The sequence below is a fragment of the Rhinatrema bivittatum genome, chromosome 2 (assembly GCF_901001135.1).
Source record: "Rhinatrema bivittatum chromosome 2, aRhiBiv1.1, whole genome shotgun sequence".
Classification (NCBI taxonomy): domain Eukaryota; kingdom Metazoa; phylum Chordata; class Amphibia; order Gymnophiona; family Rhinatrematidae; genus Rhinatrema; species Rhinatrema bivittatum.
Window position 1 is genome coordinate 272,364,526 of NC_042616.1, and position 25,097 is coordinate 272,389,622.

At 44.1% G+C, this 25,097-nt stretch overlaps 1 protein-coding gene across 2 annotated transcripts in view; it reads left to right on the forward strand.

Moving 5' to 3' along the window:
• Positions 1–25,097, forward strand: part of POU6F2 (POU class 6 homeobox 2) — a 1,096,545-nt gene that overhangs the window by 737,845 nt on the left and 333,603 nt on the right. For both annotated transcript variants that reach the window (XM_029589525.1, XM_029589526.1), the window contains exon 5: positions 11,408–11,724. In XM_029589525.1, coding sequence (XP_029445385.1) covers positions 11,408–11,724 — 317 coding nt within the window. The remainder of the gene's footprint in view (positions 1–11,407; positions 11,725–25,097) is intronic.

Below are 25,097 nucleotides of genomic sequence, written 5' to 3' on the forward strand. Positions count from 1 at the left end.
TGCCCACCCCTGTATTAGATCATAGTGGTGTGTGTGGTGTGAAGGAGGGATATAAGTGAAATGTGTGCATATTAACTTGTAACATAGAGATGTGTTGTAAAATTATTTACTTTACTTATTCTGATTTATATTCCACTTTTTGGTACAGATACTGTAGGTATTTCCCTATCCCTAGAGGGTTTATAATTTAGCACGCTGATTCACTAAAGTGTGGTACTGCTTTACTATGAGTTATTTGCTGCGACTCCCGTTGTTTCTAATGGGGCATATTCACTAATAATGCTTGGTAGAATGGTCACACATTTTAGTGAATAAGCCGATAAATTTGTACCTCAGGCAAAGGAGATTAAAGTGACTTGGCCAAGGTCATAAGAAGTGGCAGTGAGATAATGCTATGTAGTGCTATGTGAGGTCCATGGAAGTGATTCACAATTACTAATGTAGCATTGATGCATGACAATATTGTCTCTGTCACCTGACTTCACTCCAATTCTTGAGATCCTTATTGAGATGGATATGTGTTATACATTAAAGAATAGGAGAGATGTGTATGTGTGAGAGTATTTCCATGTCTGTATAAACAAAGTGGTGATCAAGAATCAATATGAGAGGTGTGTGAAAGAGAAAGATGGTATAGAATTGTGAATGAAAGGGGGAAAAAGCTTAGATTAGGATAAGAGATATGATGTGAATGCTGTCTGTTCTAATTTTTCTTTTAAGGTTGTTCAAAGTGATTTTTAAAAAGTGAGCTTGGAAAAAAGTGGCAGTGGTCCTTTAACAGGACTTTCTGCATGAAACATCGTAGACAGTCTTTAAAAATAGGGGAATGTTGCTGGAAATAATTTGAGTGGTGTTGCTGTGTGATAGAGGTAAAGGAAGAGGATTTGTTCAAGCTGGCTTTTCTAATTTTCCTACATTTGTTAAAAGGTTTATAAAATGTCAAAATCATTCTGCAGGAAGTAATGGGAGTTGTGTGGTCACAGCAGTGCTCTAGCCTATGCTGTGACCACACAATATTTGAGCAGACTACATGTAATTTGTATCTGGGTACTATTGGAGGAGAGTAAAAGGCTAGTATGTATTTGGGTGAATGAATATTTGTGGGCCTGACTGAGTGGGGGAAAGACCATTAAGTCTTTTCTGAATAACTTTTCAGGCTGTGGTAAGTAATTTGTTTGTTTTCCTAAATTTCTCATGAATATATGTTCTCTTGACACCTGCTACTTAGTTGTTGGTTTTTTTTTTTCAGATATTTGCTCTCCAGGGGCCAAAATGATTTTGAGTAATTTGATCCTTTGAAGCAGGATTGGTCTTTTATAATCTCTACTCACACATGCAGTGAAAATCTCTGCCAGTCTTGGGTGATGGTCCATTCCCTCTCTTGTAAATCAGAATAGCATTTCAAGCAGTAGTGCAAATAATGCAGATATGGTACTCATTATATGCACATTTGTAATCTGTGTGATTTTTCAGTTTCACCATGAATATGTTCACTTTACAGAGCCTGTCAGATATAAAATATTGGCATTATTTTCAGCAGGCTTTAACTTCTTTAATTATAACTTAACTGATACATTTCTGTGGTAGGCATTTTAGAATTCTTTAGAGGCACTTTTAATTTAGAGATAGGTCAAAAGCTCCCTCGGGTAGGATATATTGGATCGTGATCCTGATTGTGACAGCCCTGCGCACTGAACAGCTATACATATAACACCAAGTCAATTTGCAAAGCTCAATCTGAGTACTAGCTACATTGTCCAGTCTGTGAAACATGTATAGGAGACTTGACTCATCTGTTATGTATTGTATTTAAATTGAGATAAAAAAAAAAAAACAACATTACAGCCAGAATTCAGCCAAATAAGATTCCTGCCATCATCTCAGCAGCATTGCTTCTGGAGGCACAGGATCTTGGATTACTAAAGACGAAGATAAGATATTTTAACTAGGCAATATGCTTGGTTTAAAAGTGCATTGGCTCTGATTTATCATGTATGGAGATTATTTTTTATAATTTTTAAATCTATTTCATCTGATTTTTATTTTTTTATCATGTCAAATTTTTTTATTGCTATAAGGACGTTAACAATATTTCATCTTTGGCAGGCCATGACAGCAGATTTTGGTTTTTATTTTTATTTTCTACCATACACTATTGACATAGAAGATGTTTCTCTTTTTAAAGTTCTGCCTTTTTTATAGGGTTGATTATTTGAATTAAAAACAGTTTGAGTGGTATACTCATTGTCCTTTGCTATATGATGACCCCAGTGTGAAAAGGTTTTCGTCTCGGTGTTTATTGCAGTACAGTGGATTTTGTTGTTATTAGTTGCCTTTAAATGATTCTCTGGTTTCCCTGGTGTATTTTGGATGGCTTTCAAAAGCACATTCTGGAAGAATACACTGCCCCCCATGCATCCATACCCTCTATGCCCAGTAAAAATGCTTGGATGAAGAAACCAAAAGATTGCTTCTAGGGGGTAGGGGTGAATTTATAAAAAAAAAAAAAAAAAAAAAAGAGTCAAAATGAGAATAATAACTGGGATATGTTTAGGAAACGTTCTCATAAAGGACAATCCCCTGATAATGCTACTTGTTAGTGAGCATATTTTAGAAATATAATGCAGGGAGTGCGTCATAAGAACAATTAAAGGACAAACAAGAGCCATCACCGTTTATTTCCCTTCAGTAAGAAGTTCGTTTACAAAGCAGACATGTACCACTTGGTGGATATTTCTCTTCTGACCCAATCTGCTAATTTGGGATCAGAACTGGGGGAGGGCAGTAGAGATCCCCACGGCTCCAGACTCTGAAGCAGAAATGAGAGGGGACTCTTCTGTGGCAGCATGCAAGGGTTCTTTACCTGGGAAACTGGGATAGAAAACAATGAACATTGCGAGGTCCATATTCAGCCACTGATTGGCTGGATAAGTTAGCCAGATACACCTATCCGGCTAACTTAACTGATGTTGCACTACTGAATAGATCCGGCTATCTTAAAAGCTAGCCAGATAGGTAAATCTAGCTAACTTTAGACCTGCCTTTAGCGAGGCCAGAATTAGCCAGTTAGGTTCTCCAAATATATCGGAGTTAGCCAGTTAACCAGCTACTCTCTGGTATACCTACTGCCCGCCCCAGGAACGCCCCCGACATATCTACTAAATTCTAGCGGTTAAGCCATTTAGACAGATAACTTTTCAGTTATCCATCTAAATGGCTTTTGAATATCTATCCTACAGGGTTGTGCACAGGTGATTGTGCTGGTATGAATGCCAGCACAACGGGCAGGGAGACGGATGGAGATTGGACTCAGAGTACAGGTTACTCCTATCTAGAAGCCCTTGCAGACCCACCCCTCTCACATAGAGTTAAGTGATATGGTTGGCAGTGGAGACGGTGGTGGTGGTGGTGGTGGTGGGGGAAACATTAACCCCTTACTGTTTGTGGTGGAGGATAACATTCTGCTATCAGTCCTCCAAAACCAGCAAGACTAATTGAATTGCAAAAAGCAAAGATATAAAAAGAGACAATTCTGAACAGTTGGATAAATAGACTCTAGTGATTACATGTGTTTTTGATAAGGGGTTTATAGGACTATAAGAAGTTATGACATTTTAAATGTTTTGGTAGAAAACAGTACTGGAAAAAGTTTACCTAATGCGGTGAGGTCCATATTCAGAAGTTAGCCAACTAAATGAATATTTGGGCACATATCCGGCTAAATTCTAGCCGGTTAATAAGTTAGGTGACTAGAATATAGCCAGATAAGTTAGGCATGTTCCTGATGTGTAACTGGGAGAAATTGAGTTACCCAGCTAAGTTAACCAGCTAATTTTCAGAGATAACTAGATGACTTAGCCAGACAGCTAAGGGCCAGATTCATTTAGGCTTTTTCCCATTTTGTATCTATGGGAAAACCCTTTAGTAATTCAGGTACTAGGTCTAGTCAAGCAAAATAGCTAAGAACATAAGAACATTCCATACTGGGTCAGACCAAGGGTCATCAAGCCCAGCATCCTGTTTCCAACAGTGGCCAATCCAGGCCATAAGAACCTGGCAAGTACCCAAAAACTAAGTCTATTCCATGTTACTGTTGCTAGTAATAGCAGTGGCTATTTTCTAAGTCAACTTAATTAATAGCAGGTAATGGACTTCTCCTCCAAGAACTTATCCAATCCTTTTTTAAACACAGCTATACTAACTGCACTAACCACATCCTCTGGCAACAAATTCCAGAGTTTAATTGTGCATTGAGTGAAAAAGAACTTTCTACGATTAGTTTTAAATGTGCCACATGCTAACTTCATGGAGTGCCCCCTAGTCCTTCTATTATCTGAAAGACTAAATAACTGATTCACATCTACCTGTTCTAGACCTCTCATGATTTTAAACACCTTTATCAGCCGTCTCTTCTCCCAGCTGAAAAGTCCTAACCTCTTTAGGCTTTCCTCATAGGGGAGCTGTTCTATTCTAGAGATGTGAATCGTGTGCCAGATCGTCTTAACGATCAGATTCAGCTGGGGGGGGGGGGGGGGTGAAATCTGATCGTTAAGATATGTGAATTGGAATCGTTTCCGATTCCAAATCACATCGCTAATTTTTTTTTTAGGGAGGCCCGCGCCGCTAAAAAAACAAACCACCCGACCCTTTAAATCGACCCCACCCTCCCGACCCCCCCAAAACCTTTTAAAATTACCTGGTGGTCCAGGGGGGCCTCGGGGGGCCTAGGGGAGAGATCCAGGGGGGCCTCAGGGACAGGAGAGATCCAGGGGGGCCTCGGGGAGAGATTTCCCGTTCCCAGGCATCAGCTATTCTAAAAAAAAATGGTGCCGATGCCCCTTTGCCCTTACCATGTGACAGGGTATTCGTGCCATTGGCCGGCCCCTGTCACATGGTAGGAGCACTGGATGGCCGGCGCCATCTTTAAAGATGGCGCCGGCCATCTTTACTCATCAGCCCCTATTATAGTATACTCTATAATAGGGGCTGATGAGTAAAGATGGCCGTTTTATTCACCATTCCCTTTCTAATAATTCCCAACATTCTGTTTACTTTTTTGACTGCCACAGCACACTGAATTGACGATTTCAATGTGTTATCCACTATGACGCCTAGATCTCTTTCTTGGGAGGTAGCACCTAATATGGAACCTAACATTGTGTAACTATAGCATGGGTTATTTTTCCCTATATGCATCACCTTGCACTTATCCACATTAAATTTCATCTGCCATTTGGATGCCCAATCTTCAAGTCTGACAAGTTGTTCCTGAAATTTATCTCAATCTGCTTGTGATTTAACTACTCTGAACAATTTTGTATCATCTGCAAATTTGATTACCTCACTTGTCGTATTTGTTTCCAGATCATTTATAAATATATTGAAAAGTAAGGGTCCCAATATAGATCACTGAGGCACTCCACTGCCCACTCCCTTCCACTGAGAAAATTGTCCATTTAATCCTACTCTGTTTCCTGTCTTTTAGCCAGTTTGTAATCTACGAAAGGACATTGCCACCTATCCCATGACTGTTTACTTTTCCTAGAAGCCTCTCATGAGGAACTTTGTCAAACGCCTTCTGATAATCCAAGTACACTATATCTACCAGTTCACCTTTATCCACATGTTTATTAACTCCTTCAAAAAAGTGAAGCAGATTAGTGAGGCAAGACTTGCCTTGGGTAAAGCCAGGCTGACTTTGTTCCATTAAACCATGTCTTTCTCTATGTTCTGTGATTTTGATATTTAGAACACTTTCCACAATTTTTCCTGGCACTGAATGTTACGAGCGCGTCTGCCACGCCGCAGACGAGCCGAAGGTCTGGGCGCCCTCGGGTACATATCATAGGCGCAAGGAGCACGGCCGTCTCTAAAGCAGGTGGTGTGAGCCCTTGGGCCACGGCGAGAGCTAGGGAGGAGCCCCAGCCACACCGTGGGAGGTGAACCGGTGCTGGCATGATGAGCCAGGCGTGTACCGGAGCAGGAATTCAGGAACGGAGTCTGACCCTCAGCCAGACCTGCACGCCCATGACAACCAGCAACGCAATGTTGGTTAATGAACGGTCCTCAGACTGTTCATTAACCTGCCGCTGGGTAACAGTCCGTTACCCAGCGGCAGGTTCCTTTCGGACCTGCCGCTGGGTAACGGAAAAGGGCGGCAGGCTGGACAGAGAACGAGGGCAGACAGAGTCCATAGTACACGGGGGACATCTTAGGCGTAGGCCAGTGCAGCGACATCAGAAGCAAGGACTGGTGCGGAGACATCAGAAGCAAGGACTGGTGCGGAGACATCAGAGGCAAGGACTGGTGTGGAGACATCAGAGGCAAGGACTGGTGCGGAGACATCAGAGGCAGGAACGAGGTAAGATGCATACAGGAACGAAGTGCTAGCATTCAGGAACAGGGTAAGGCTCTCTCACAGACTCAGGAACGAGGTGCATGGCTTGCATCATGAAGCGCCCTACACAGCCCGCCCACGGGGCTGGTCACAGACCACGACATGGCTTGCCGCGAGGCACCAGGACATCTGGAAGGTACAGGAAAGAGGTGCTAGCATTCAGGAACAGGGTAAGGCAAGTAGCTGCAGTACAAGCAGTCTATAGCAGGGTTTGCTTCACACCAGCAGCCTGAAGCAGGGGATTGCTGCACACCGGCAGCCTGAAGCAAGGTTCGCTGCACACCGGCAGCCTGAAGCAGGATCATCTGGGAAACTCAGGAACTGGATCAAACACAGGATCCGGAACAGACATCAGGTAACACATCAAGGCAAGATCAGGAACAGACATCAAGGCAAGACAGGACAAGGCACCATCAAAGCAAGGTAGACCACGGAGGACCTGGATCGAGGAAGAGGTACAGACGACTGTAATGCTCAATCCGAAGGCCAGTAGCAAGTGAAATGAGAGTCCTTTTATACTGCAGGTTGTAGGCAATTCCCTGGGAGGAGTTTGCCAGGACCGCCCCTTGCTGGCCCTATAACTGGGGTAGAGAGCTGCGGGCCGGCCCCTAGGGAGAAGGGCGTCGCCAAACAGGAAGTCCAAACACAGCCATGCAAGCCACAGGCAGGCCTCAGGAACAGCTAGGACTCCCAGACCCTGGAGCAAGTCCTGGATGGTGCACAGGCGAGGCCCTGGCTTTGGAGCAGCCTCCGGAGGAAAGGTAAGATACCTCCTGTAGCGCAGCAACAGGGGGAATCGTAACACTGAAGTCAGGCTAACCGGATCACCCCTGGAGCCCTTTTTAAATATTGGGGTTACATTAGCTATCCTCCAGTCTTAAGGTACAATGGATGATGTGGCTATACTATTGAATATACATCCAAAGTTAGCCGGATAAGTTAATCCAGCTAACTTTGCTATCTGGATTGTGAATATGGACTTCTATGAGTTTTATAAATGCTTACAAGTAATAGAGATATTTTTTTTTAAATTTTAGACAGAGAAAGGAAATCTCCTCACACAAATTCCTCAGTGGAATAGTCCAAGTGCCTTCCACTGTACACACCATCATTATAGATGTCACATGTCAGGCAGCTAAGCAATTTGATTAGCTGAAGTGCCTGCTGGTGCTTTATAATTAACATATAAGCTTCCCATATTTCACCCTTAGTCAGCCATTTTGTACATGACTGCAAATTTCTCCAGTCTGCCAATGGGCAAAACCAGGGCCCAAGGAATTGCACTTATTAGTGAACTTACCTTAATGCTGGTATTGTTACATTGCTTATATCAACAAATAATGCATATTTACCAATTGTAATGGATCATTAGTTAGCGATTTTAGCCTATACAAACAGAACACAAGTATCTTTCACAGCTTTTTACTAACCATGGCTGCCTCAGTTTTCATTTACTCTAATGTTTTATGAATTATTGTTAATTAGATTTGCCAGTCTACTTTACATTGTGAGTCAGGTTAAAAGCATCACTCTGCAACAAAACTTGTAATTAATTCAAATAGCAATTTCTTATAGAATTTAAGTGGAAACAAGTGTCCTGTTAATTTTAATGAAAAATGATCATTAAGAACTCAAATTGTTTTGTATTAATGTCCTTGCTCACCTTAGCACTATTTTAGTGTTATCTCACAGATTAGTGATGATTCAAAAGAGCCATCAAATAATGTCTTTACATGGGCCAACTTTTCTTTCTTCCAGGGGGAGACTGTTTCTGTGGGGTTGAAGGATAACCTTTGTGGCCCTGGGAAGGGAAACAGTGTGTGTGTGTTTGTATGTGTGTGTGTGTTTGTGTGTTACTCTTGCTCTTTGGGACAGCTACCTGGACAAAACAGGTAGGACTCAATGGATGGGTGTTCAAAATAATATTTACTGATATTGGGGCCAATGTAATACAGTGCGCATGTGAATGAGGCTATTAGCTATTCACTCCCAATGCAAAAAAAATATATGTATCTAGGATGCACATTTTAGCAATCAAGAATTAATGCCTGCCCAGAGCAGGCATTAATTGTTGAGCGCTCCTAAAACTAGTACAGAAAAGCAGAAAAAAACTGTTTTTCTGTACTGTCTCCTACTTAATATCTTTGGTATATTAAGTAGGAGGAACAACTCTAAAAACAAAAAGTAAAAAAATAAAAAAGTTTAAAAAAAAACGCTGGCAGTCAGATACAGGAAGCAGATGCTCAGTTGGCACATCTACGGGTTATGAAAATAGGCGCTGATAAATTCAGCGTCCATTTTCTGAACTTGACTGCCTGCACTGTAAGGAATGTATAAATCAGCATTAAAGTGTTGGGCACTTAATATTAATCTATTCACTCCTTCACTTATTGTTCCTTGGTCCTTTTCACTGACATTAGGACCAATCCCCTTTCAGGACAGCCTTCAGAAAGTTGACTGTTCCCTTCACTGACATGTGACAGTGAAGGGACCAATCGGCAATAAGTGAAGGCGTGAATAATTTAATATTAAGTGCCTGACACTTTAATATTGATTTATACACTCCTTAGGTGCCAGTAGTCAGGTTCGGAGAATAGACAATGAATTTATCAGCATCCATTTTCCTAACCTATGCATGTGCGCTGGTTAGACAAACGGACGCTGATAAATTCAGCGTCCATTTTCTTAACCGGCAGACAGCCGCTGTCAGTGGACCTCTCTCATGCGCACACTGTCAAGGAGGCTCTAGGGGCCCGCAGTCGCCCCTAGCGCCTCCTCAACAGCCTGAGCCCTAATTTAAATATTGCATCTCACCCCCAGGCGAGGTGCCCGGGGGCGTGTTAGGATAGCGTGCGCTGAACAGTCAGCGTCCACTTTCAGTGCAACCTTTTTGCATCGGCCCCATTGATTATAGGAAAATAATTAAAGTGAATAAATAAAATGTCCAAATAGATCCAGATTCTTTGTCTTTGATGCAGGACAAGTTTAAATTATGTATCCCTCTGTGGAAGTGTCCCTTTTTACTGAAACTAGGAACCTGTAATCCATCCATGGTGTGGAATGAATGTCTGATGCAAGGGGCTGGGGTATCCTAACCAGGGCAGATGTCCCTTTTCCCAAACAGTACCTGACTCCAGAAGGTCACTCCCGATCTTCACCTGCCTGTGTCCCAGGGTGGAAACTCCAGTTGGGGGTCTCCTGATGGTCGTTTTCTCCAACTCCTCTTCCAAAGAATAGCTCATTGACCTTTCTTAGCAAGGGCTGATTTTGGTAAGATGTTACAATCCCGATCTGGACAAGGAAGGGGGCACTAAAAATACTTCCCAAAGATGGAAATTCAGTCTGGCAAAATACTTAATCTAGTTGACAGGTCTCTGCAGCCTCCTCTTGTTGGTACAAAACAGTGTTCAGATTCTCTCCGCACCTCTGGAGAGGGGGTTGCAGCCTCCCAGGAGATGCACGTTAACACATAAAAAACCCTAAAGTTCAGATAAGAAAAATGGAAGCACGCTTCCTAATTCCTTCTTCTCCCTAGTCTGTCACCAAGAACTGGCAGGGCAGTGTCTCTCCCTTTCTTCTAGACTGAGGGCCCAACTATGGAAAGCACACTGAAACACATCCTTCTGCCTCAAAACCAAAACTACACTGCCTCCTTGTCACATGGTCTAACCCCCCCCCTCCCCCCCCTTGTGCCTACCAGACTGCCTATTCCTGCAAGCCTCTGAGAGAGGGGCAGTATTGAATGGCATGGCCTGCAATGCAAATGTGACTAGGGCCACATTATGTAGTCTCTACATAATGTAGCCTGTTTAGGGTAGTATATGCCACAGTGGAATTGCCTGGATATAATAAAACACCATGTTTTGTCCCCATCCCTCACTCTACACATCTAGTATCAATGATTTTGTTGTGCCTTATTGGTGCTTAATTTGTAGATGCTGACCCTTTTGGCTAGCATTTCTGTCTTCGCTTTTTAACCTAATGTGACATATTCCGATGGCAAATGGTTTTCAGAATATGACATTGCATGTCGTGCAAGACATAAAGAAGAAGAACAGAAGGTCCACCCACAAGTCTGATGCAATCCGATTTTCTTTGAAAATGAAGGACTAGAAATGAGGACAAGGAGGCCTAAATGCCAAACCCTGCTTTGCAACTGGCTGTTCCCTTTGACCTTGGATCACTGATTTTAGCATGCTGTCTCAGTTCGCCCATTTGCAATTGTGTGGCTATAGCAGCATTATTCTTTCTTCCCTGTGGATTTTTAAAACAGTCACACAAACAGTATGGGGTGGGCATGAACAATTTATTCTACTTCAGAAATAACTGTTTGTCTAGTCCTAAAGCAGTATGGGGGTCAATAGACTCAACTGCATTAATGGTAACATAAGCGTTAACAAGCGTTAAATGCATGCGTCCTCTGTTCCAAGCAGTTAACACACATAAACTAAACTGTATTAGTGTTAAAACAAAATCTAAACCAATAATGTATTAAGATGCAAGCTTATGCAAAACAGCTCATTACCTATGAGTGCCATAAAAACATATACAATTTACATATTAAAATGTGCACAATGTAACAGACAACACACAAAGCTTAACTACACCTCTGAGATGTGTTTGTGTCATCTGCATTAACTTGTGTACTTTTATGAGCATATTTTACTGTCTATGGTATTGCACGCCTCATTTGCCTCTCATTAACATCAGCTATTAATACATGCATTAAGCACCACATTTACATATCTTAATAGCCAGTGTTAATGTATTTTAGTGCATCAGCCCCTATGATTGAAAGGCTAATCGGGATCTCATTTTGATACAATTCAGCTTATTTGCAAATTATTGATTTGTTTTATTTTATTATTACTGCTTTTATTATGTGTTGATTTCATGTAGATCATAATGCAATGTGTAGTTGGTTTAAAATGCTGGGAGGAGACAAGAGGTTGAAACCAATGTCCTGACATCTATTCAAATTCCTTTTTCTTTCTTTTTTTTAAATTTTAGCTACCTCATCCTTGAATTCACAGCTTCAGCAACTTCAGCATCTTCAACAACTCCAACATCAACAGCAGCAACAGCAGCAGCATCATCATCAACAACAGCAGCAACAGCAACCGCAAGGGCAACAACAGCAGCACACAGGCCAGCATCAGCCACAAAGCCAGCAGCCACAGCAGCAGCAGCAGCAGCAAAACCAAACGCAGACGCAAAGTCAGAGCCAACAGTCACCAACTCAGCAGCCTTCAAACTCTCCTCAGAAATCAAGCCAGTCGCCAGGACACAGCCTTCCATCTCCGCTTTCGTCACCAAATCCACTCCAGGTAAGTTCTTTTATCGGTGACATGACCTTCTGCCACAATCAGTACGATGACTACCGCAAGAGAAAAATGAACCACTATATCATGCATAGCATATTGACATCAGATGGCTTGATGAAATCCTTTCTCTGAAAAATGCACTGAAAAATAAGCTATCGAGAAAGAAATTCTTACAAGCTTAAGTGCAAGTATCAGTCTTTCATGTGTGAGGAGGACTAGCTCTAATAAACACAAAGAAATGGTTTATTTACTATTTTAGCAGGATATTGTTATGACAGTATTGATCACTGCACACCATTCCCCGTCCTTGTAGTGTAACTGAGCAATATACACAGAAAGCAAGTTATTATTGGTGAAACAAAAAACAGCAAGGATATGTCTCAAGCCCCTACCTTTACAAATCCTTGTCAATATTACAGAGACCCTGACCCAGAGGTCTTTATTACTACTTATTATCACTCAGTTTCTTAAATGGTAGAAAAAGTTAAAAAGAAACAACTATTATAGGAGTTTTTTAAAAACAGCTTCCTACATTCATTTCTATTTTTGATGCAATGTCTGCAGAAGTACTAGTCAGAATTAAAGATTTTGCTGCCAGTGTTATGTGAGGACCTAGATTTGCCTGGCTTGGGCTGCAATATTATATACATTTCCATAAAGAGATAAAGGTGCATGTATATCCCGTTATGCCTGTAAGTTGACACTGATTAGGAAAAATGGAAGCCGGAGGACAGAACTGGTCCATTCCATGTAGACCGTGTGTGTGTAACAACTGTGTTTACTCTTCTTCTGCTTTCCATTTTAAACAGCTGGGGGCCTTATATCTAAAACATCTGAACACAACTTTAAGAGCCTGCATAGAGGAGACTTGTATGTCAGAAAAAGTCAAAGGGGGCAATTATGCAGTGTTTTTGGCACCTGAATCTATGCAAGGAATATATAAAAGGGAACAATTTTTTTAGACTGCGGTTTAAATTGACTTGTCCTGAACAGACCACATAGAATGTGGATTTTTTAAAAGTCTTTTTTATATAGCACTTACTCCTACTTCTTCAGTCATCTGAAGCTTAAATATTTATGAAAGTAAGAATTAGAAACATACCACAAACCCTTAATAATTAAATAAGTTTATCTTTAACTAACAAAGGTTTATCATAAAAAGTGTCTTATCATATCACATCAAATTTGTGTCAAACTGGAAAGAGTCTATTCAGTCTGATAAAGCAATGCATACTTTAACTAACAAAAAATGGCTTACCACTAAATTGAGAAGATTCTTCAGCCTCCATGGTAATGATCTCTGTGAGCTGGAATGAAATAGTTTTGTTTCAGTGGAATATTAAGGGAATAAAGATCAATTGAGTTGAAATTTGACAGGCTAAATTTCATTTCTGAATTCTTGATTTTTTTTCTGTGGGTTTTAGCCTTTTACATTATTCAGAATCTGTCTAAGAGATATTAGTTTAGAACAATGCAACTCTGAAAGATTGTCAGGGCAGGCCTGTAATTCAGGGGGATGATTGTGTTTTGTTTCAAAAACTCTGAAGGATAACAACAATTATTTCTAGATGCGTTCAGATGCTGTCATGTCTTCAGAATGAAAATTGAATGAAAGTGACTTGCTTCAATATGCCTAGGTGACGTTATTTCTAGAGATGAACAAAAATTAATAACACCCCTACAATGCACTCCATACTGGATTACAAATGCTAGATTGTTTCTTGTCAAATTTTGCTGTAATATTGCACAGTAATTTTATAGCTATCCTTTACTCGATTCAACAGATTGAATTTCATTTACAAAATTGTACAGTATGTCCTTTTTTTTTTTAGTACTCCCTGTAGCTAGGTTTACAGTACTATATTCTCGCATATAGGGAATGCCTGGTTTACAATAGACTTGGTTATTAGGACAGAAGGAACAGGATGGCCATGTTATAAGCTTGTTGGCCCCAGTCTCCCCGGAGGGCTCAGTTTGTGGCTGTCCTACTGCTCTGCCACTTAGCTGACAATTTACGAACTAGTGACCAACTCTGGTCCTCGAGAGCCACAAAGAGGCCATGCTTTCAGGATACCCACAATAAATGTGCATGAGATAGTTTTGCATACAATGGTGGCAGTGTCCCCCTTTTGAATATGTTAACAATCTACTTAAATAAAAGTTTTGCTAGATATGCATACAGAGGGCAGTTTCCAAAGCCATTTATTTGGGTAAAAAATGTTTTGTGCATGTAAATCAGTCGTCTGAAAATGGTCTTCCCACAGAGTGGTTAAAAGGACCCACCTTGAGGAGGAAGGCTATTACTTTTAATCACAGTAAGAGAAGGCATTTGGGGAAAGAAAATAGCACATATAGAGACTGCTATTCAAAACTTTGTCCAGCCAAGCTATAAATATTTCCCCCTGCTGAACAGATACATTCAGGTATAAAAAGAAGCATCATTGGAAGAATTCAGGGGCAGGGTTAAATTTTAGCTGGGGCCCTCAGATATTAGGAGTTGTCCAGCTATAGTTAGGCGCATAAGTTTGTTTGAAAAAAACCTATCCTAAAGTTAACCAGGCAAAGGGACATGCAGAACTTTATCCAGGTATATTCAGCAGCAGACTTATCTGGATAAAGGTACACAGATAACTTTACCCAGATAACTTACCCACTTTCCAGGTCTCTATATAGTGAGTGACCTTATAGGCTCTTTTTTACTAAGGCTTTTCTCCCATTCTCTGTCTGTGGGGGGGGGAAAAAAGCTTAGTAAAGCAGGCTCATAGATTGCATTTTCAACTGTATGGGGGTCATTTTCTAAGGAGTTACCGCAGGAGATAAAGTTGCAAATTGCGCTAACAGCCGTTAACGTGATTGCAAATTCTTAATTTAGTATTCAGGGGGTGGAGTTTATGTAAAGTTATTGTGTGCGGTGAAACGGCCACAGTGGTAGTGTGGCTCCTAACGCGGCCAATAGCTACAACCCTTTCATTTGCGATACAGGAGTATGAGAGAGAGCGAGAGAGCGAGAGAGAGCGCCTTCCTATAATGCCTATGCCCTAGACAGGTATTTGTATCCCTATGGGAGGGCCACCTAGTAACTCGAGGTGGGGATTAGGTATGAGCGTAGGGAGTTGTGGGCCACTTTCACATTCAACATGAGACCTAAGGAAAGAACAGTGGTCTCTAGTGAAGATTTGCTGGCCGTCGGAGTGAGGACACTCACTCCAAGAAAAGATTTGGGCAACGTTCTCTCAACCTAGCTTGATGGACACTCTACCTGGGCAACAACAATCTAGGTTGAGAGAACGTTGCCCAAATCTCTTCTTGGACTGAGTTTCCTCACTCCGACGGCCAGCAAATCTTCAGTAGAGACCACTATTCTTTCCGTAGGTCTCATGTTGAATGTGAAAGTGGCCCACAACCCCCTACGCTCATACCTAATCCCCACCTCGAGTTACTAAGTGACCCTCCCATAGGGATACAAATACCTGTCTAGGGCATAGGCATTATAGGAAGTCTCTCTCTCTCTCTCTCTCTCTCTCTCTCTCTCTCTCTCTCTCTCTCTCTCTTCCTCCTGGCAGTACACTTTCGTGTACTGTGATGCTTCATTGGGATACAAATACCTGTCTAGGGCATAGGCATTATAGGAAGTCTCTCTCTCTCTTCCTCCTCCTGGCAGTACACTTTCATGTACTGTGATGCTTCATTGGTTATTTTATCGCGGTGCACGATGTTTTCGCGATTTGCGACTCCAGTTCCGCGAATGGCGAAAACATTGCGTGCGGCGATGTTTCCCCACTGCATGAAAAATGCCTTATTTGCATAGGACACGCCCCCTCATGCGTACCTCTCGAAAAATTAGGCACAAATGTCCACAGACACTACAGAACCATGGCAAGTTTGAAAGGGAAAGCATTTGAGGATTTTCACTTTAAAACTTGGGGCAAAATCCACAGTTAAAAAGTGTCCGTATGCTTTGTTCCAAAATGCAGTTCGAAAATTGCTCCCATTGAGTTCAATTGAACTCTTCTGATTTATGCTTGCATTCTTGCAAGCGTACCTGGGGATGCTGAGGGGTAATTTTACGACTACTTGCATAGGGTTAAAGTCTACGGGTCCTTTTTCCACAGAGTTGTAAACCCTGACTTTCAAAGCAGACTTAATACGCAGAAGTCCGCTTAGAAAATTTGCAGGTTGGGACATGCGTACACAAAGTTACACCTGCTACTGAGCATCTGGAACCACTGTGCATGTAGATTTATGTGCAATCCTTTCCCCACCTCCAATGCTGCTTGCAAAATCCCTACATGTGAAATTGCATTTTACATGTACTTTTATCTATCGAACCCCTCCCTTCTCCGAGTTGATTTTTAAAGTGCCAATTTACAAGCATGAAACAGGGTTGTTAGTTTTTTTTTACATCTAAATGTTTTAGAAGATCAAGCCTTTAGAAGGCAATTTTCAAAAGCATTTCACACATTAAACTATGTTTTCCTCAGGGCAATGGGCTCTTTGAGAATTACCTAGATTGCCCTCTCTGCACGTCCTGCTAAGTGTATGTTTATTCACACAGAGGAGACACTCCTGGGAGGGGTTAGCACTTACGTGCACATGCACAGTTACACACCATGCGCATACAAAATTTTGCTGGAAAAAGTATCCGCGCAGATAGCAGGGACACATCTGTATGCGTAGTTTTTCTTCTCCAGTTTTCGAAGGGAAAGTTTCCTTTTGAAAACAGATGCAAAGTCTATATTTAAAAAAGTACCCTCAGACTTTACTCTTCTGCCCACAGTCTGAAAGTTGCCCTCTTAGAGGAGAAGCACTAGACTAGAAAATTGCCTGATTCATTGGGTTTTACCATATATCTCTTTTTGTGTAGGAGATAATTAGATATATTATGAACTAAAGGCAGGAAGAAGAGTAGTAGGGATTGTAGTGGATGGGCAGACAAGATGGGCTGTATGGTTGTTTTTTTTTCTGTCATGTTTTTTTGTTTCTATTTTCTTGTCAGCAGCAGTTATACTGTAAGGACATAAGTAATAATACTAGTCTAGCAGCAGTAGCATCATCAATTTTGCTATGCTGCGCCTTCATCACAATTATCACTGTAGTGATGTTGCTGCACTGTTTGCTATCAGCAGCAGTAGTATGGAAGATTCCTGTTTCTGAACTAAATATGGGCTATAGACATAAGAACATAAGAAATACCATACTGAATCAGACCAAGGGTCCATCAAGCCCAATATTCTGTTTCCAACAGTGGCCAATCCAAGTCACAAGTACCTGGCAGGTACCCAAACATTAGCTAGATCACTGTTATGGTTTGTTAGTGTGTGGACCCTGGGCCGAGGTGAGAGGTATCACCGCCCACAGAGAGGAGCCCTGTGAGCCTCACCGTCGGGAGGCTTGGTCCCAGCAGACGTCAGAGATAGCTGTGGAATAGAGTCTTTATTAGACAGATAGAAGAACACAGCCTAAGGAGCGGAAGTGCAGGAGAAGTAGTGATGTCAGAGTAGAGGGGTATACCCAGAGGGAATACCTCAGAGATGGAAATCCAGTAGTGGTCCGCAGGGCAAGGAACGCCGAGGAAGTCTCTTCATAGTGATAACAGGTTGTGACCTGCAGCGCAGGTACATTGAAGGAGTCTCTCAGTAGAGACGATATGGTAGTGACCTGTAGCACAGGAAATACCCAGGTAGTCTCTCCGTAGTGATGGTATGGTAGTGGCCTGCAGCGCAGGGGACACTGAGGGATTCCCCACAGAGGTGGTATGGTGGAAGTCCGAGGCACCGGAACACAGAGAGAGTCCTGGAGATGAAGCGGTAGTGGCCTACAGCGCAGGGTACACCGGAGTAGCTCCTACTGGAGAGAATACGGTAGTGGCCTGAGGGATGGGGTACACCGGAGAGGATCCCACAAGAGTTGATAGAGTAGATCCATGGAGTTAGGTACTCACTGAAGGGTAGTTCCAGGAAGGTTCCCGAGGAGCGGGACAGGCAGCAGTCCAAGGCAGAAGGCCCTCCGAGGAGCAGATAGCCAGAGACGAGGAAGGGCCCCCAAGGAGCGGGTACCCAAGGTGTTTCACGCTGAATGCAGGAACAGGAAGTCCGTGAGTGAGAGCGGATTCAGCAATGAGGGAACTCCTTGCTAACTCATCGATAGGCAGGGCCAGTCAGGATAAGTACAGTAGAGTGAAGACGTCATCAGGAGGGGACGCCCCTAGGTTCCCGCCATGACATGTACAAGAGTGGCCCTTGCACACGCGCACCTATGTGATTCCTGGGGCAAGATGGTGGTTGGCACTGCCCACGCTGTCCCAAGAATGCCAGGCAGGTCGGCAGTCACTGGCAGAGGTCATCGTTCTCCCCAATACTGACAAGGCAGCAAAGAAAGAGGTGAGCATTAGTGGTCGCAGCCGTCTGCGACCGACAGGTGTAACAGTACCCTCCTTCTTAGGGCCCCTCCCCAGGGGTTTCAGTTTCCTAGGATGAGATTTGTGGAATTTCTTGATCAATTCCTTGTCGAGAATATTGATCGCGGGTTCTCAACTGTTCTCCTCCAGACCGAAACCATGCCATGAGATACTCCCGACTGCTGCGTTTTCTAACATCCAGGATGTCCTCGACCTAGTAGGTGATGTCCTCTTCAGCTGTGAGAGGTTGAGGTTCAGGCGTCTTTTGTGAGAACTCCGACAGGATGAGTGGCTTTAAGAGAGAGATGTGGAAGGCATTGTGGATTTTAAGTGAAGGAGGTAACTGGAGGCTGTAAGAAACTGGTCCCAGGCAGCGAAGTACCGAGAATGGGCCGATGTATCTGGGTGCAAATTGAGCGGAAGGCAGTTTCAGGCATATGAAGCGGGTACTGAGCCACACTTTATCTCCAGGATGCAACTGAGGAGCTGCCCGATGATGAGCATCGTAAAACCTTTTAGCCTTCTGGCCAGCCTGTTGTTATAATTTAAATATGTGAATCCAAGGTAGTCAAGGATCTTACCTTCTGGAATGGTAGGATCCAAGGAAGATCTCAGCCAGTGGAGATGGCACACCGTGCTTCAGGCCAGGGTGAACTAGGTAAGTCCAGAAACAATCCGAAGTCAAGGCAGGCAGCAGGCAGAGCAGGTCCAGGGGCAATCCGTAGTCCAGGCAGGCAAGGCAGGTCCAGGGGCAATCTATAGTCAAGGCAGGCAAGGTAGGTCCAGAGGCAATCCGAGGTCAAAGGCAGGCGGCAGGCAAACAGGTCCAGAGGCAATCCAAAGTCAAAGGCAGGCGGTAAGCAAACAGGTCCAGAGGCAATCCAAAGTCAAAGGCAGGCGGCAGGCAAACAGGTCCAGAGGCAGTCCGAGGTCAAAATTAGACAGGAACCAGAAGTCACTCACAGGAGCACCAGCACAAGCAAGCCTGTAGCTGAGGCAATGCTGTGCTGGGCTCAGTCCTTTAAATACCCGAAGTTCCCGCGTAACCGCGGGAACTTCCGGGTTAAAGTCCGACGCACCGTGGGGATCAGAGCTTGTGGCTGAATCGCTTTGGCCCGTGCTGCTGTCCGAGAACGGGAAGTGGAAGTCTAGGGTGTCTTCCAAAGACCAAGAAGAAGGGTGATGAGCTAGAAGCCTGGTGAATGTGATTATTGTGACAAAGCTCAGCCCAGGGTAGTAAAGATGTCCAGTCGTCCTGACGTTGATTTACATAACAACGTAAAAATGTTTTGAGTGTTTGATTTGTTCGTTCGCTTAGTCCATTGGATTGGGAATGATAAGCGGAAGAAAAGTTAAGGTCTATTCCAAACTTTTTACAAAGATCCCTCCAATATCGTGCCGTAAACTGGACTCCTCTATCCAATAAAATACTAGAAGGTAGACCATGGATTCGGAAGATGTGTTGAAGAAATAATCGACCCAATTCAGACATGGAGGGCAATCCTGGCAAAGGAACGAAGTGTGCCATGTGAGAAAAACGATAAATGACAATCCAGATTACGGAACTGCCCTCTGAGAGAGGGAGATCTGTAATAAAGTCTGTTGTGATGTGACTCCATGGCCGATCTGGAATCAGAAGAGGTTGCAAAAGTCCACTCGATCGTTGTCTAGATGACTTTTGAGCCACAGAAGTAGGGCAGAAGTCCACATACTTCTTGACGTCGGCAGCCCACTGTGGCCACCAATAGTGACGGGACACGAGACTCTTAGTTCCGAGTCTGCTGGGGTGTCCTGCAAATAAAGAATAATGGGCCCAGTGTAACACTTTTTGTCTGGAATGTCTAGGTACCACTGTATTCCCCACCAGAACAGTGAAGGTTACTGCCACTATTATGTGGGCCGGATCAATTATATGTCGGGTGATTCAGGAATGTCATCAGAAATAAAACTTTGTGATAATGCATCGGCATGAACATTCTTCTCAGAGGGACAAAAATGTAACTTAAAGTCGAATCTGCTAAAAAAAATGCCCAACGAGCTTGACGTGGATTTAGACGTTGAGCATGAGACAAATAGGCCAGATTCTTATGATCCGTATAGATGTTAATGGTAAATTTAGCCCCCTCCAAGAGATGTCGCCATTCCTCGAGTGCCCTTTTAATAGCCAAAAATTCCCGCTCCCCAATGGTATAATTTTTTTCCGCAGAGGAGAATTTCCTGGAAATATGTGCACAGGTACCTAATTTTCCTGACTTGGAGGGTTGTAAAAGAACCGCCCCAACTCCTAGGGCTGAAGCGTCAACCTCCAAAATGAACGGTTTCTCCGGGTCAGGGTGTTGTAGACACGGGTCTCTAACAAGCTCTCTCTTTAAAAGTTGAAAGGCCTGGATTGCTTCAGGAGGCCAATTACGATTTGGAGCTCCCTTCTTGGTTAGAACAGTCAGTGGAGCTACTAGGGTGGAGTATCCGGAAATAAATTGATGGTAATAATTGGAAAACCCCAAAAATCGCTGTAGGGCTTTTAGTCCCACTGGTTGGGGCCAATCCAGAATGACTTTAAGTTTTTCAGGGTCCATGTGCAGGCCTGCGCAAGACACAATATAACCTAAGAAGGGTAGTTGCTGTTGGTGAAAGAGGCACTTCTCCAATTTTGCATACAATCTGTTCTCCCGCAGTCATTGAAGGACTTGTTTAATATGAATCCGATGTTGAGTTTCATTTATAGAAAAAATTAAGATGTCGTCCAGATATACAATGATGTGAGAGTAAAGAAGGTCTTTAAAAATGTCATTAATCATAGTCTGAAATATCGCTGGAGCATTACATAGTCCAAACGGCATCACTAAGTATTCATAATGTCCGTCGCGAGTGTTAAATGCCATCTTCCATTCGTCTCCTTCACGTATTCTGATTAAGTTATACGCTCCCCGGAGATCCAGTTTGGTAAATATCTGTACTCCGTTTAATCGATCAAACAATTCTGAAATAAGCGGAATTGGATATCAGTTCTTTTTAGTGATGGTATTAAGTCCTCTATAATTAATACAAGGTCGTAATGGTCCATCTTTTTTCGTAACAAAAAAAAATCCGGCCCCTGCCAGAGAGGAGGAGGGTCTGATGAAACCTCTGTCCAGGTTTTCCCGGATGTATTGCTTCATAGCTTCTGATTCAGGTTCTGACAGGGTGTAGACCCTTCCCCTGGAGGGTTCTCTCCCTGGAAGTAATTCTATCCCGCAGTCATAAGTGCGGTGGGGCTGAGAGGTCTACCAGATCCATGGCCTCAGCTATCTGTTATGATTTAAATATGTGAATCCAAGGTATCAAGGATCTTACCTTCCGGAATGGTAGATCCAAGGAAGATCTCAGCCAGTGGAGATGGCACACCGTACTTCAAGCCGGAGTGAACTAGGTAAGTCCAGAAACAATCCGAAGTCAAGGCAGGCGGCAGGCAGAGCAGGTCCAGGGGCAATCCGTAGTCCAGGCAGGCAGCAGGCAAGGCAGGTCCAGGGGCAATCCATAGGCAAGGCAGGCGAAAGGCATGGCAGGTCCAGAGGCAATCCAAGGTCAAAGGCAGGCGCAAGTAAACAGGTCCAGAGGCAATCCAAAGTCAAAGGCAGGCGGCAAGCAAACAGGTCCAGAGGCAATCCAAAGTCAAAGGCAGGTGGCAGGCAAACAGGTCCAGAGGCAGTCCGAGGTCAAAATTAGACAGGAACCAAAAGTCAGTCACAGGAGCACCAGCACAAGCAAGCCTGTAGCTGAGGCGGCATGGGGAAGGGGTTATCTGGATAAAGATCAGAACATTGCCACTATGGTTTTGCTTCTCAAGCCTGGGTAGAATTCCGGGCCCAGGCCATCTGGAACCAGAGTTTTAGTGAGCGGCAATTGTTGAATGATCCTCGCCACTTCCGCTGAATTTAGAGGGGCGCTCAACTTCTGCTGCGCGACACCGGACAGCTGGGGGAGCACTAGATCCTTAAAAAAATCCTCCCTACACCCCAAGGCCGGCTGTTTAGCCGTATATACGTGTTGATAATATTTAGTAAAAACCTGTAGAACCTCCTCCTTGCTGGTAACTAAGCCAGACTCGCCCCATATGCTCGTAATGATTCCCCGGGGTCCCCTAGTACCCTTTAGAAGTTTAGCTAACAATTTCCCCAGTTTGTTTCCCCACTGGTACAGGCAAAATTTATAAAAGAGCAAGTTATGCTGAGCTTTAAGAGTAAGAAGGGCATTAAGTTCCTTGCGAGCAATTATTAAGTCCTGTTTAGCCTTATCATCTAGGGAGCACCCATGGATGCACTTCAAGTTGAGTACTCTTTTGGTACAAGCCAAAATTTTAGGTTGAAGCTTCCACCTCTGACTTAACCTGATAGGCCAGAATATATCCCTGAAGGACCACCTTAGCCGCATTCCAGAAACCTATATCATCTACCTCCCCCCCTCTGTTGAGAGCTGCATAATCCTTTCATTTTTCTTTCAGGAAAAGTACAAATTTAGAGTCCTCATAAAGCCAGGGGGGTATTCTCCAGCTCCGGGACGGCCTGTCCCTGGGAAGCAGGTTAAGGTGGCAAATCACCTAGTCATGATCGGGCAGGGGAGTGGATTCAATAGAACTTTGCTCCGCTGGCATATAAGGTCTCCGTCAAAAGGATATAGTCAAAGCGAGTGTACAAATTGTGGGAGTGGGAAAAATGAGTGAAACCCGCTTCCTCCAAATGTTGTGCCCTCCAAATGTCAATTAGTTGCAAATCCTTACAGAGAAAACTAATACCTATATCCCCTTGATTTTTTCGTGGTATTTTTGCCATCTTACAGTCCACCAGTGGATTATCTATAATATTAAAATCCCCTCCCATAAAGATACTATAGTCTTCCCACACTGATAATTGAGCGACCAAACTGCTAAAAAAACAGTGAGAGTATTGATTAGGGGAATACAAATTGACCATCAGGACTTTTTGACCCTGCAGCAGCCCCCGTACCATGAGATAACGACCCTCCAGGTCCACCACTGTGGCTTCTGCCTGAAAATCCACAGACTTGGCCAACAGCATCGCCACCTGCCTTTGACTGGTAGAGAAAGATGCATAAAACACTTGACAAACCCATTCCCGTCTTAGCTTCTGATGTTCAGCATCCAACAAATGCGTCTCCTGTAAGAAGACAATGTTTATCCCCTTTCTCTTAAGTTCCTGGAGCATCTTTTTACACTTAATAGGTGAATGAAGCCCTGCAATGTTCAGCAAACCTATAACAAGCTTAGCCATCAAAAAAGAGCCGTCGCTCCGGAGAGCCGGGTATGCATTTCCAGACGGCCGGCAGGGCTCCCAGCAGAGGCCTCCCCAACCCCGCTGTGCACACAAAGGATAGAAAAAGACCTTCAGGCAAAAAGGCCTAACCAGTAAACAATGCTCCAAAAACGTATCCACCTTCCCCTACGCTGGGCACAGTCACATTCATGCACACATTCATACCAAAACACACCTCCCACCCCACCCCCTCATACTCTGATTCCCCCCTTTTTCCCAAAGTCCCTGGCCCACCCTTCGTAGCCGGTCTCTGCAACCCATGTGTTACCACAAGTACAGGGGTACGCCAAAGACTCTGGGACTCCAGAGAGTTCACAACGTGGCATAAGTAACATCTGTCCCCTGAGAAAAGTCAGCTTTCACGTTCCATCTTCCAAATAGGCCTCCATAGGACCCTGAAAGGGATACTCCAGGAATGGCAGTTACAGGCTTTCTATATATCCATGAGCTTCTTCCTTGGTGGTGAAAAGGCGGGTTTCCCCCTAATGGAACACCCGCAATTTAGCTGGGAACTGTAAGGAGAAACGAATCGCCTTCTGGTACAATTGTGAGCAATAGGGGGGGTCATTTCCCGGCTCGCTGCAAGCACCCTAGCAGAAAAGTCCAGAAAGATCAAAATGTTATGGCCCTCATATAACAACTCCTTCTGTTTCTTATAGGCTTGAAGTATACGGTGTTTATCCATAAAATGAAGATAGCAGGTGATGGCTTGGCATGGCCTCCACCTGGGGGCCCAGCCGATGGACTCGCTCAACCAAAATAGGCCAGCTCGCAGCCTCCACGGCCAAAGCATTTGGCAGCCAGGTTTTAATCCAGTGATGCAGCGCGTCTGCCTACAACGACTTAGGGAGACCCACCACCCGAATATTGTTTCTTCGGGCCTGATTCTCGAGCTCATCTATTTTGTCCTCCAAGTCCCCATTTTTTGCACGCAGAGCCGCCACCACCTGATTGATCTCCGCGTGGCGCTCCTCATGGTGCGAGATACTCGCCTCCACGGCCGCCAGCCGCACCTGATCTGTGGCCCATTTTTCATGCAACTCATCAAGCGAAGATTATAATTTTTGTAGCTGGGTGTTATGGTTCTGGCCACGAGCGCCGCGACCAGACCCTTACCTCCGTGCTCCTGGACCTGTTCCCGCTTCTGGAGGCCTGGTTTGCGGCCTGTTTGGCGGCATCCCCGCGGGTGTTGCGCTGCCGGGAAGCCTCCCTTGGATGCCCTGCTCCTAGGCGCGCGCACCACTTGGGCACTTTTCTAGGCCGTTTCCCGCCAGTGGTGACTCCGCCCAGTTCCTGACATCAGACGCCCCGGCCTTGATAAGCCGGCCGCGGACACTCAGTCTTTGCCTTGCAACGGGTTTACCTCCTGGTTCCCTGTTGCTGCGTGCCCGGAGTGAGTTGCCTTGGTACTCGCTCCGTTCCTGCTTGCCTGCTACAGTACCTACTTGGTTCCTGCTTGCCTGCTACAGTTTCTGCCTGGTTCCAGTACTCGAGTCCTGCTACAGTTCCTGCCTGGTTCCAGTACCCGAGCCCTGCTACAGTTCCTGCCTGGTTCCAGTACCCGAGTCTTGCTACAGTTCCTGCCTGGTTCCAGTACCCGAGTCTTGCTACAGTTCCTGTCTACTGTTCTAGTCTGGTTCCAGTTCTCAGTCCTGATCTTCAATTCGCCT